Genomic DNA, 14,046 nt, shown 5'->3' with positions numbered 1-14,046 from the left:
CTCCCCATATCCCTTGACCCTGCTATCTATAAGAGCTCTATCTAACTCTCTCTTGAAAGCATCCAGAGACTTGGCCTCTACTGCCTTCTAGGGCAGAGCATTCCACATATCCACCACTCTCTGGGTGAAAAAGTTTTTCTGCATCTCTGTTCTAAATGGCCTACCCCTTATTCTTAAACTGTGGCCTCTAGTTCTGGACTCACCCATCAGCGGGAACATGCTTCCTGCCTCCAGTGTGTCCAATCCCTTAATAATATTATATGTTTCAATCAGATCCCCTCTCATCCTTCTAAATTCCAGTGTATACAAGCCCAGTCGCTCCAATCTTTCAACATATGACAGTCCCGCCATTCCGGGAATTAACCTTATGAACCTACACTGCACTCCCTCAATAGCAAGAATGTCCTTCCTCAAATTTGGAGACCAAAACTGCACACAATACTCCAGGTGGGGTCTCACCAGGGCCCTGTACAGCTGCAGAAGGACCTCTTTACTCCTATACTCAATTCCTCTTGTTATAAAAGCCAGCATGCCATTAGCTTTCTTCACTGCCTGCTGTACCTGCATGCTTGCTTTCATTGACTGATGTACAAGAACACCTAGATCTCGTTGTACTTCCCCTTTTCCTAACTTGACTCCATTTAGATAGTAATCTGCCTTCCTGTTCTTGCCACCAAAGTGGATAACCTCACATTTATCCACATTAAACTGCATCTGCCATACATTTGCCCACTCACCCAACCTATCCAAGTCAGCCTGCATTCTCATAACATCCTCCTGACATTTCACACTGCCACCCAGCTTTGTGTCATCAGCAAATTTGCTAATGTTACTTTTAATCCCTTCATCTAAATCATTAATGTATATTGTAAACAGCTGCGGTCCCAGCACCGAACCTTGCGGTACCCCACTAGTTACAGCCTGCCATTCCGAAAGGGACCCGTTAATTGCTACTCTTTGTTTCCTGTCAGCCAGCCAATTTTCAATCCACATCAGTACTCTGCCTCCAATACCATGTGCCCCAATTTTGCCCACTAATCTCCTATGTGGGACTTTATCAAAAGCTTTCTGGAAGTCCAGGTACACTACATCCACTGGCTATCCCTTGTCCATTTTTATAGTTACATCCTCAAAAAACTCCAGAAGATTAGTCAAGCATGATTTTCCCTTCATAAATCTATGCTGACTCGGACTGATCCTTCTACTGCTATCCAAATGAGTCATAATTTCCTCTTTTATTATTGACTCCAGCATCTTTCCCACTACTGACATCAGGCTAACCAGTCTATAATTCCCTGTTTTCTCTCTCCCTCCTTTCTTGAAAAGTGGGACAACATTAGCCACCCTCCAATCCGCAGGAACTGATCCTGAATCTATAGAACATTGGAAAATGATTACCAATGCATCCATGATTTCTGGAGCCTAGAAATTCCTAATCCTAGGAATGGAAGAGTTAATGTATTAAGAGTGTTTGATAGCTCTGGGCCATACTCACTGGAGGTTAGAAGAATGAGGGAGGATCTCATTGAAACCTAACAAATACTGAAAGGCCTAAATAGAGTGGGCGTGGAAAAGGTGTTTCCTATAGTAAGGGCGTCTAGGACCAGAGGGCACAGCCTCAGAATAGTAGGATGTCCATTCAGAACAGAGATGGGGAGGAATTTCTTTAGCCAGAGGCTGGTGAATCTGTAGAATTCATTGCTACGGACAGTTGCGGTGGCCAAGTCATTAGGTACATTTAAAGTGAAGGTTGATAAGTTCTTGATTAGTGAAGATGTTAAACGTTGCGCAAAGAAGGCAGGAGAATGAGGTTGAGAGGAATAATAAATCAGCCATGATAGAACAGTGGAGCAGACTCAATGGGCTGAATGGCCTAATTCTACTCATACGTTATACGGCCTTATGGTCAGTTGATATAACGGATTAACTGTGGAAGTCAGTAGTTTGGTTACAACTGCCCCTTGCACTGTCTATCACAATGCATTTAGCCTCACCCAACTCCCAATTCATGCACACAGAGGTGTTACATTTCAGTCCAGAGTCAGGGGAAATGGATCAGTTACAGATGCAACCTGCAATGAAACTGCCGATCCACAGAAGTCAGCCTTAACACATACTTATCAAACTGCACAACATATACCTAATTCATTTCTACCCGAAGCCAGGGGGCCATAGTGCACAAAAACATTTATTTCTTCATCACTGATGAGGCAGATTGTTGGTCTATGGGCCTTTGGCTCTACAAAAGCAGAGAAGGAATTGAGATCTGATCAGCCATGAACTTAATGAATGTTGGGGTAGGTTTTGAATGGCTGCATTTCTGATGTTTTTATTATGTGCTTTCATAGAGCCAAAGGCTCATAGACCAAAGATCTGCCTACACTGGCCTTGAAGATATTCAAGTCTCTGCCTACCAAGCTCATTGTGGTTGAGTTCCAAGATTTCACAACCATCAAAGAGGAAAGTCCCCTTATCTCCACCTTAAATAAAGAACATTATTAAACTACGCCCTTGGTTCCAGATTGCTCGTTAGCATCCAACCAGACACATTTCCTGAAATCATTTCCATTTCAGTAGTATCATTTCTCTTCCACTTATGCTCCAACTAATTTGTTCAGCCTTTCCTCATAAAACAATCCTTCATGCCAGGAATCAACCTTATGAAGCTTTTCCAGACTGCATCAAATACAAGTATATCCCTCTCAAGCAGACCTCTTGTATGCTGAAGATGAGCTCCTGATCTCCTGGACTACCTTGTGGAGACCCGTACACTTTATTTGTTCACTTGCTCTGCGGTTGCAATGTTACATTCAGCATTCTGTTTCCATTTTACTATGTTGGTGTACTTCAGTTACATGATCTGCCCGATGGCACGCAATGATTTTCATTGTATCTTGGTTTGTATGACAATGATAAATAATCTTTACCTTCCTTACAACAACATCCTTAAATAAGGAGATCATTTCAGTGCTCAAGAAAGAAACGCACTTAAGCTCTGTACAAATGGTGCAAGATACACCTACTTTTGTACTCTGTCATCCTTGTGATAAAGGGATAAAAGGCAATATCATATTTAAAAGAATATAAAAATTACCGCAAAGTACAGGTCCTTCACCCTATGATGCAGGTTCAACCTTTTAACCTACTCCAAGATCTATCTACCCTTCCCTCCCACGTAGCCGTCCATTTGCTTTAATCCATGTGCCTATCTAAGAGTCTCTTAAATCTCCCTAATGTATCTGCTTCCTCCATTCCACACACCTATCACTCTTGTAAGTACCTGTTCTGACATTCCCCTTACAGTCTCCACCTTAAAGTTATGCACTCTCATATTAGCCACTTCTGTGCTGGGAAAAAGACATTGGCTATCCACTCTATCTGTGCCTCTTATCATTTTATACACCTCTACGAAATTACCTCTCATCCTCCTTCACCCCAAGGAGAAAAACCCTAATTCGCTTAACCTGTTCCCATAAGACATGCTGTCTAATCCAGACAGCATCCATTAAAATCTCCTCTGTACCCTCTCAAAAGCTTCCACATCCTTCCTATAATGAGTTGACCAGAACTGTATACAATACCCCAGATTTGGTCTAACTAGGCTTCTATACAGCTGCAACACTACCTATTGGTTCTTGAACTTAATCAGAATCAGAATCCTTTATTATTGCCAAGTATGAGGACACATACAGGGAATTTGATGCCAGTTTCCCTGAACTCTCTCTGTGCAGAATTAAAAGCAAACAAAAACAATAGTGCAAATAATCATAAACTATATACAATGAGGTCCACCTCATTGAATGTACAGGTGGACTTGATTTATAATAGACTAAAATTCAAGTGTTCATAAGACTGATGGCATAGGGAAAGAAACTGTTCTTGTACCTATTTGTCTTGGCATACAGTGATCTAAAGCGCCTACCAAAAGGAAGGAGTTTGAACAGGTGATGTCCAGGGTGTGATGGGTCTACAATAATGCTGTTTGCTCGCTTCCTGACTCTAGATGCATATAAGTCCTGGATTGAGGGCAGCTTCACACCAATAATCCTTTCCGCAGCCCTGACGGTTCTTTGGAGTCTATTCTTGTCTTGTTTGGTAGCTGATCCAAACCAGACAGTGATCAGACAGTAATCCCCAGATAAATGATTGACAACACACCAAAGACCCTCTTAACCACTCTATCAATCTACGTTGCAACTTTGAGGGATCTATGGACGTGGACTCCAAGGTCCCTCTGTTCCTCCACACTGCTAAGAATCTTACCATTAACCTTGTACTCAAGTTCAACCTTCCAAAATGTATCACTTCACACTTTCCTGGTTTGAGCTCCATCTGCCACTTCTCAGCCCAGTTCTGCACCCTAACTATATCCCATTGTAACCTATGACAACCTTCTGCCCTATCAACAACACAACAACTCTTTGTGACATCTGCAAAGTTACTAACCCACATTTTCACTTCCTCGTTTATGAAAGTCACAAAGAACAAAGGTCCTAGAACAATTCCTTGAGGAACATCACTAGTCTTCGACCTGCACACAGAATATGGTCCATCTACTACCACCGTCTGCCTTCTTGAGCAAGCCTGTTCTGAATCCACACAGCCAAGGTTCCCTGGATCCCATGCCTCCTAACTTTCTGAATGAGTCTTCCATGGGGAACTTTGTCAAATGCCTTAATGAAATCCATATACACCATATCTACTGCTCTACTTTCATCAATTGATTTTGTCACTTCCTCCAAGAATTTAATCAGCCTTGTGAGGCACGACCTGCTCCTTAGAAAACCTGACTGAATTTTTTGAGGAAGTGACAAAATAAATTGATGAAGGTATACCTGCTCCTCACAAAGTCATGCTGACTATCCCTAAAATGACTCTGCCTCTCTAAATGCTCTTAAATCCTGTCTCTAAGAATCATCTCCAATAGTATGCCCACCATTGACATAAAACTCACTGATCTATAATTTCCAAAATTATCCCTATTATATACTTGCGTTAGTTACTTTCTAAGAAAACCAAGGTAGCGTGCCTGAGCAATTGGCGCCCTGTCAGACTCACCTAAATTAAGAGCAAATGCTTTGAGACGCTGATTAAAACTACATCTGCAGCATGCTACCACCCACACTAGACCTCCTACAATTTGCCTACTTATGGAACCGGTCTACCGATAATGCCATAGCCATAGGATTACACACTGTCCTCTCTCCCTACGTTAGAATACTGTTCCTGGACTACATTCAGCATTCAACACCATAATTCCTTCCAGAATTGACAGGAAACTCAGAGACCTCGGCCTGCACCCCACCTTGTGCAGTGGGATCCTAGACTTCCTATCAGATCGCCGACAGGTGGTTAGGATGGGCTCCCTCACCTCTGGCCCTATGACCCTCAATACACATGCCCCCCAGGGTTGTCCAAGTCCCCTCCTCTACTCCCTTTACACCCACAACTGTGCTGCCACACACAGCTCCAATCTGCAGATCAAATTCGCAGATGTTACGACTTTGATCAGCCTTATTTCTAACGGTGATGAGACAGCCTACAAAGGAGAGGTTGACACTCTGACACAGTAATACCAGGATAATAACCTCTCCCTCAATGTCCAGAAAACAAAAGAACTGATTGTGGATTACAGGAGGAACAGAGACAGGCTCACTCCAATCAACACCAATGGGTCTGCAGGTGAGAGGGTGAGCAGTTTCAAGTTCCTCAGTATACACATCACCAATGATCTCACCTGGACTGTACACACCGGCTGTGTGGCAAAAAAAGCACAACAGTGTCGCTTCCATCTCAGGCGACTGAAGAAGTTCGACATGGGCCCCCAAGTCCTCAAGACCTTGTACAAGGCCACCATTGAGAGCATCCTGTCTGGCCGTATCACCGACTGCTATGGGATCTACACCAACTTTGATTGCTGGGCACTGCAGCGAGTGGTACGGATAGCCTAGCACATCTGCGGATGTAAACTTCCCTCCATTGAGGACACCTACAGCAGGAGGTGCAGAAGGAAGGCCTGAAAGATCATCAGGGACACCAGTCACCCCAAGCATAAACTGTTTCAGCTGCTTCCATCTGGCAAACACTACTGCAGCATTAAAGCCAGGACCAACAGGCTACAGGACAGCTTCTTTCTCCAAATCATTAGACTTTCAAATTCACATGTCTGTATATTGCAATGGAATCATAATGCAAAAGCTTTTACTCCCTCACGTTGTGGGATGGATGTAAGATTTAAATAAATTCTAATTTCTGCCCCTGCATACTAATGTTTTTAATTGGATGTAAAATAGGCACCTGAGTTCCTTAGGATGGCAAAACGTAGAACTTATTGCTTGCATACAAGCTGATCAAATTTCAGTAGCGATCAGAGTCATAGGCAACCCCATATACCTGTAATTGCCGTCCCAAAACTGCTGCTGGGTTTGATCCGATTCAGCCAGATGAAATGCATGCAGACCCATGCAAGATCAGAGGATTCTAGCAACATTGTGCTTGAATCAAGTGTAGTGGTGATGCCAGGGCAGTGGAGAATTGTATGGGAAGGCAAAGAAATGGTGACTCAGGATGAGGGGAGGTGCACACCAGGGAGCAGAGGAAATAATACCTTTGGCAAGGGAAAGGAAAGAGCTGATGAAATAATGAATCTGCACTAATAAATCACCCTCACAGACCCAGAATTTTCTAAAATACGTCACAGTCAGTAAAGTAGGGTTCTTGCAGCTGGAACGTAGGAAACCCAACAGCCAATGTACAAACACGAGGAAATCTGCAGATGCTGGAAATTCAAACAACACACACAAAATGCTGGTGGAACGCAGCAGGCCAGGCAGCATCTATAGGGAGAAGCGCTGTCGACGTTTCGGTTTGAGACCCTTCGTCAGGATGTACAAGCCATGAAGTAGCCCAAACAGAAATTTACTCAGTGACTATATTAGCTGCAGGAATGATGTGACCATCTCTCCCAGCTCTCTTCCAAGTTATTCCACTCTGTCTTTCACATGATCGTGGGATGACACATTAATTCAGAAGATGAATATTTCCCCTTGGTGAAGGCACTCGGGATTAAGTGTATGTATTTCGTGTTTAGGTGTCTGGACTGTTGCACAGACTCACAACCTCCTGATTCAGAGGACAACACGCCAAGGCTGGCATCTGTCAACAGGACCACAAGAGGTTAGAAAGAAGTGTTGGTACCCATGAGAAACGGGTGGAGAAGGAGAACCATCAGCAGGAACCTTGTAATCTGAGGCTGAGAGAAGTACCAGACAGAAATGGGAGTAAGGGAACGTAGAGAAGAATTGAAATGGAAGGAGTTTTGCTTGTAATATTCAGATGTTTTATAAAATTTGCATCAGTTAGCACTATACAAGGACTCCTTTGGAAACCTTATTACCTGTTGCTGCACAGTCTCACTGATCCGGGTTCAATTCCAATCTGGGTGCAAAGTTTCCACATGCTCCCTGGCTATGTGGATTTCCCTTGGGTGTTCTGATTACTTCCCATATCGCAAAGGCATCCTGTTAAGTTAATTAGCCATTATAATTCTTCCCTTCTGAAGGTAAGTGGCAGGACAGAGTCAGCAGCCAGATCACGGGCACACAAGGGAGAATAGGATACAGGAAAACTGGCCTGATAAGAATACTCTGAGGGCCGGAACAGACTCAACGGGTCAACAGACCAATCTTGTGTCACAAGAAAATATGAAACAGGAAATATATGTTCATGTTGTAGGGCTATGTTTTTTTTGTGTAATACAAAATGTCAAATCTATGATCTGCCATCGTTTTAGCCCATACAAATCCAAGACTTGCTGGGTGCTGAAACCATGGATCAGAGAGTGGAAGGATTCTTGGCCTCACCTTAAACACCACCAGCAGAATGATACTTGGTACGGTAGAAATGCGCACAAGCCATCGCCAACCCAGCGTAGGAATAATTAGGTAGGCCAAAAGGATCTCTATTGTGGATCCAGTGAGCCAGAAGATCTGTGAGAAAAGGGAGAGATTAAAAAGTAGGAAAGATCATGAACGGTAAGAGTGAAAATCAGGTCTCTCAAATCTGGAGAGGGTAAAGGTGGGTTAAGATTTTGATTGAAGATCATTTATCAGAATTATCAAGAAGCCATTTACAATGGGGCAAATACAATATTAACATTCATTTTGAGAAGACTAGAATATAAAAACAAGGATATAATGCTGAAGCTTTATAAAATGTTGGTCAGACTGGACTTGGAGTACAATGAGCAAACTATCTAAGAAAGTAGGTACTGGTATTGAAGAGGGTCTGGAGGAGGTTTACGAGAATGATCGTATGAACGAGAATGAACGAGAATCAGAGCTTTCAATGGCTCTGGGTCTGTACTCACTAGAGTTTAGAAAAATGAGGAGGGATCTCATTGAAACTTATCAAATATTGAGATGACTAGAAGTGGAGAGGATGTTTCCTATAATGGGGGAGTCTAGAACTAGAGGACACAGCATCAGAATAGAAGGACATCCCTTGGGAACAGTTCAGGAGGAATACCTTTAGCCAGAGGGTAGTGAATCTGTGGAATTCATTACCACAGGTAGCTGTGTTGGCCAAGTCAATTGAGCATGTTTAAAATGGAGGTCAATAAGTTCTTGATTAACAAGGGAGTCAAAGGTTACCGGGAAAAGGCAGGAGAATGGGGTTGAGAGGGATGATAAATCATCCATAATTGAATGGTGGAGCAGACTCAACGGCCTGAATGGTCTAATTCTCCTCGTATACTTTATGGTCTTATGGATTGCCTGTCCATCATACATCCCAGTCATCCAAACTACCCTCATATTTTTGTTTTAAATCAAGTTTTCCATCAGCATCTGGAGAAACATTAGCTTAACTGAGATAAAAGCTTAAAAATATCACTCCCAAACAAGTCATCACTGGTTCACGTTCTGAAGTTTCAGAACATACATGGTTGGGTTCTTACCTGCCCCAGAGGCAAAATACGCCCTCGATATTTGGAGGGAATGAATTCAGTCATCAGAATAAACCTGTGCAAAGTAAAGCTGGAGTTACCATGTTACATTGACAAGGTAAGTAACATAACCCCTGTATCTGTGCTATGACCAATAGGAAATACCTGTTGAATCCTCAGGGTAAAACAGCAAATGGAAATTACCTTTATAACTACTTCAATTTCAGAAATATAATGCCTTCACTGATGCATCATGCATTTGGGAAGTCTCCTGCTTAATAAAATCAGTCTATTGACCTCAATAAGATAATAATTGGCACAAAATGTCAGTACCATAATTTTACCTAATCAATGCAGGTGATATCAGTGTAAATGTAAGACTGATAATATGTCTGTAACACAAGGGGGCACAACTGGGAGAGCCCAATCAACTTGGGTTTAACCCTGACCTCTGGGTTCCACTGACTGTGTGGGGTTTGCCCCGATGCTCCGGTTTCCTCCCACACTGCAAAAACGTACAGATTGGTAGGTGAACGAGCCACTGTAAATAGCCTGTAGTGTTTAGGTTAGTGGTAGAATCTTAGAGGAATTGATGGAAATGTGGGGAGGGTAAATTGGGTGGGATGTAAATGTATACTTGGGCACACCCAGTGACGCAAAGGGATCTGTATTCACACATTATTAATCAGTGACAATGTGCTTTTCTCTCCCTGAAAGACAGGCACTCTGGGCTTGTGGTATAACTATCCCGTCTCTATTTTTCTTCAGGAACATGGCCTATCGACTCCTGGGAAACAGCAGCCAGCATCTTTCCAAGGAAAGCTGCACTGGAAATTGTGGTATATTGAAATATTCAAAACTGGCATTGACAGGAGTTAGTTTGGTAAATCTGTCAGGGGCTACGGATCAATAGTAGGGGAGATACTGATCAGCAGTGAACCAAGTGAATGGGGAAATCAGCCCAGGAAGCTGACTGCTCTGTATCAGTTCCCATGTTCATGTGTGAATGAACTCAGGTTCCATAATTATCTTGTGATCTTGCAAATACATAAAATAACCTCAACTAAGATCAGTTTAACAGCTCTCAAGGAAAAGTGTATGCTCTGGGTCTTTTACCTGGTTAACAGAGAGATGCAGTACTAATTACTGTGCTTGCACAAGTACCAGAAGAGTAAAGTCATCCAGGGATACCGCCACCAGATCTCTCTCAGTCCAGCTCTTCCCTGAACTGTATCTGCCTGACAACTCTCTCTCTCCATTGACTGTGACCCGGCCTCCAGCCAGACTGCAAGTCCAATCATAACCTCACCCACCCTCCACCCCAGTAGAGAGACACCTCTACCAGTTTACTACTGACCTAACGGCTGGCCCAGGGTTCAACCTCTCCAGTTATGAAGCAACGAATCTTATTGACTCCCCAGCTGCTCAATCTAATGCCAGATATCACCCTGAAAACCCCCAATCCCGCCCAAGACCTCTCTCCCACATGACCTGCTCTCTGCACACTATGGCAGAGAAGGCCCGCACAATGTTGAGTCCATAGCACATCCTGCTTATGCCTAGTGCAGAGGAAACTTTAGATCGAAGCCACAGGTCAGTCACATTCTGCAACCAATTCTGTAAGTGCTAGACGTAATCTAACTGTTCAGGGAAAGGGAAATGTAAACAAAATGCTCCCTACCCTTGGGAATGGCCAGACACTCCACTTCCTACCATGGAACGCAGGAACACAAACCAACCATACGTGTGAGCGAACGATGTTAACCCTGAGTAATAGGAACTCCAGACTGTGGATATGAGAAGAATCTGGAACAGAAAGAGATGTGTAAAGAGAGCCTCAAGAACTACAGACAAACAAAACCTCCAACATTACCAAACCTGGCTTGTACAGAAAAGGTTAATGTCATTGAATCTTTTACCCGGGGCAAAGATGAGGGCCAATAAAATAGTCTGACTGTCTGCAGTTGCTGATCATCTATCGGAGGCACAGCTTTAACAGGCACTTTCTTGATTGTTTTCAAAAATATTTGCAGAAAGGTAAGCGAATAAATATGGAAATATCTTTTATTCAGATCATATTTATGCTAAAGAACTTCTAAAATTTAGAGGTTGGAAACCAGTATGAATGCAGTTACAGACAGGTCTCTTGCTTTCCGAAAGGGATTTTAGTGTCAGTGATTGTTTATATTTTGTGTTCAGTTTTACTCAGACTCATTTACTTTTTCCCCAAAAGATGCATAACCAGGAGGCCATTGAAAATCATTTTTTATTGTTGAAGTGCACTTATGTAATGACCCTGATAATGCTAAAATAGCTGCCTGTGCCTTTAAGAGATGGACCTTTTGGAATGAGAATGGGGAGTGAAATTAAAATGGATGGCCACTGGGAGATCCCACTTGCTCTGGTGAGCGGAGTGTAGATGCTTAGCGAAGCAGTCTCCCAATCTACGTCGGTTATGACCTATATGTAGAAGGCCACACCAGGAACATCGAACACAGTAAGTGACCCCAACAGACTCACAGGTGAAGTGTCGCCTCACCTAGAAGGACTGTTTAGGGCCCTGAATAGTAATGAGGGAGGAGGTGTAGGGGCAGGTGTAGCAATGTTCCACACCCATGTCTGCTCTTACCCCATCTTCCCACCACCCTACCAGGGATAGGGTTCCTCTCGTCCTCACCTACCACCCCACCGGCCTCCGTGTCCAGCACCTAATTCTCTTAAACTTCCGCCATCTCCAACAGTATCCCACCACCAAGCACATCTTTCCCTCCGCTTCACACTTTCTGCTTTCCACAGGGATCGCTCCCTATGCGACTCCATTGTCCATTCATCCCTCCCCACTGATCTCTCTCCTGGCACTTATCCTTGTAAGCAGAACAAGTGCTACACCTACCCCTAAAGCTCCTCCCTCACTACCACTCAGGGCCCTAAACAGTCCTTCCAGGTGAGGTGACACTTCACCTGTGAGTCTGTTGGGTTCATATACTGTGTCTGGTGCTCTCGGTGTGGCCTCCTGTATATCGGTGAGACCCGACGTAGATTGGGATATCACTTCACTGAGCATCTACACTCTGTCCACCTGAAAAAGCAGGATCTCCCAGTAGCCACCCATTTTAATTCCACTTCCCATTCCAATATGTCCATCCATAGACTCCTCTACTGTCATGATGAGGCCACACTTAGGATGCAGGAACAACACCTTATATTCCATTTGGGAGAACGTTCAGGAGCTTGAAGATTCGTACAGCCAGATTTGGGAACAGCTTCTTTCCAACTGTGATAAGACTGCTGAACAGATCCTGACCCGGATCTGGGCCGTACCTTCCAAATATCCGGACCTGACTTGCATTACCTTACTTTCCCTTTTTTATTTTCTAATTATGATTTATAATTTAAATTTTTATTATATTTACTTCGATTTGTACTTCAGGGTGCGCAAAGCGCAGAATCAAATATCGCTGTGATGATTGTATGCTCTAGTATCAATTGTTTGGTGACAATAAAGTAAAGTAGCCTCCAACCTGATAGCATGAACATCGATTTCTCAAATTTCCAGTAATGCCTCTCAACAATACCCCTCCTTCTCCATTTCCCATCTCCTTTTCCTTCTCCCACCTCATCTCCTTGCCCACCAATCACCTCCCTCTGATGCATCTCCCCATTTTTTCTTCCATGGCCTTCTGCCTCTTTCACCAATCAGCTTCCTAGCTCTTTACTTCATCCAGGTTTCACCTATCACCTGGTGGTTCTCTCTCCCTACCCCCCGCCTCCCCCCACCTTTTAACTCTAGTCCTTGGCTTTTTTTCTCCAGTCCTGCTGAAGGATTTCAGCCTGAAATGTCAACTGTACTTTTTTCCATAGATGCAGCCTGGCCTGCTGAGTTCCTCCAGCATTGTGTATGTTGCTTGGTTTTGTACATCTTGTATTATTTACTTTTATAGTGCATACATAACAAGGGTATTTACCGAAATTAAGGTGAGATTGTAACAGCAGGAACTCTGTTTGTTAATACATTTTGTTGTTTCTATTTTGATGCCCTCTTTCTGCATGAAAACATCTAAAACAGATAAAGGAGTTAAAGACCCGAGAAAGCATTTATTGTCCTACAAGTGTATTTTTCCCTCAGGCTACAAAAGATGCATAGTTGAAAAAAATTTGAATCCATATTCTTTGGATCAGTCCATAACATAACAACTTCACTGAAGTAAAAATAATTTAATAATGTATAATTAGCTAAAGTTCCATGAATCATTCACACCTTCAGTAAACTTCAGTGGTTACAGATCATTGTAACAATATTGCTCAAGATTCAAAATTTAAGATTACTTATTGTCATTTTCAGTACAGCAGGATAAAGGAGAACAAAATGATTGTTACTCTGGATCTGATGCAGCATAAAAAACACAATAAGCATAATTAACATAATAAATAAACAAAACATCACAATACATATAAAAGCAATCCTGTAAAACACAAATGATGAAAGTAACAATAAATGTTATTAACTTCATAAAAAAACTTTAGTAACTATAAAAGTGGCTCAGCTGGTCACTGTTAAATTTAACACCAGTTTAACCAGCTCATTCTTTTGTTCATCTCCCAAAACTATAGTCTTCTAGGTAAGTCAGACAAAAGTAATACAGACACTATTGAGCACAGACTCTTTTTAAAATGCAAACACTTTTTCCCTTAAATCCCTGCAGTCAACTACGGCAAATGTGCGAGAATTTAAAGCTGTACGGACCATGAGCCTATTCAGTAAGAGCATTCTGATTGGTTGTATCGCTGCCTCGTATGGAGCTTCCAATACACAGGATCGAAAGGGGCTGCAGAGGGTTGTACATTCACCCAGCTCCATCATGGGCACATTATGGTGGTGCCTCAAGAAAGTGGCATCTATGACTATAGAGCCTCACTATCTGGGATACACTCTCTTCTCATTTCTACCATCAGGGAAGAGGTACGGCAGCCTGAAGACCTACGCTCAATGATTCAGAAATAGTTTAATGCCCTCGACCATCAGATGTCTGAATGACCCATGAATGCTTGAACCTTACCTTATTATTCCTTTTGTTTACTACTATTTACTTATGTTTATTATT

The 14,046-nt window shown here is 42.8% G+C and overlaps 1 protein-coding gene across 5 annotated transcripts in view; it reads right to left on the bottom strand.

Annotated features, from left to right (window-relative positions):
• svopl (SVOP-like) overlaps positions 1 to 14,046 on the bottom strand; it is a 128,770-nt gene that overhangs the window by 41,393 nt on the left and 73,331 nt on the right. For all 5 annotated transcript variants that reach the window (XM_073058975.1, XM_073058977.1, XM_073058978.1 and 2 more), the window contains 3 exons: positions 10,626 to 10,750; positions 8,957 to 9,020; positions 7,863 to 7,988 (listed from right to left, as the gene is read on the bottom strand). In XM_073058975.1, the coding sequence (XP_072915076.1) occupies positions 7,863 to 7,988; positions 8,957 to 9,020; positions 10,626 to 10,750 (315 nt within the window). The remainder of the gene's footprint in view (positions 1 to 7,862; positions 7,989 to 8,956; positions 9,021 to 10,625; positions 10,751 to 14,046) is intronic.

This window comes from Hemitrygon akajei, chromosome 10 (assembly GCF_048418815.1).
Source record: "Hemitrygon akajei chromosome 10, sHemAka1.3, whole genome shotgun sequence".
Classification (NCBI taxonomy): domain Eukaryota; kingdom Metazoa; phylum Chordata; class Chondrichthyes; order Myliobatiformes; family Dasyatidae; genus Hemitrygon; species Hemitrygon akajei.
This window is presented reverse-complemented; position numbering and strand designations above follow the sequence as displayed.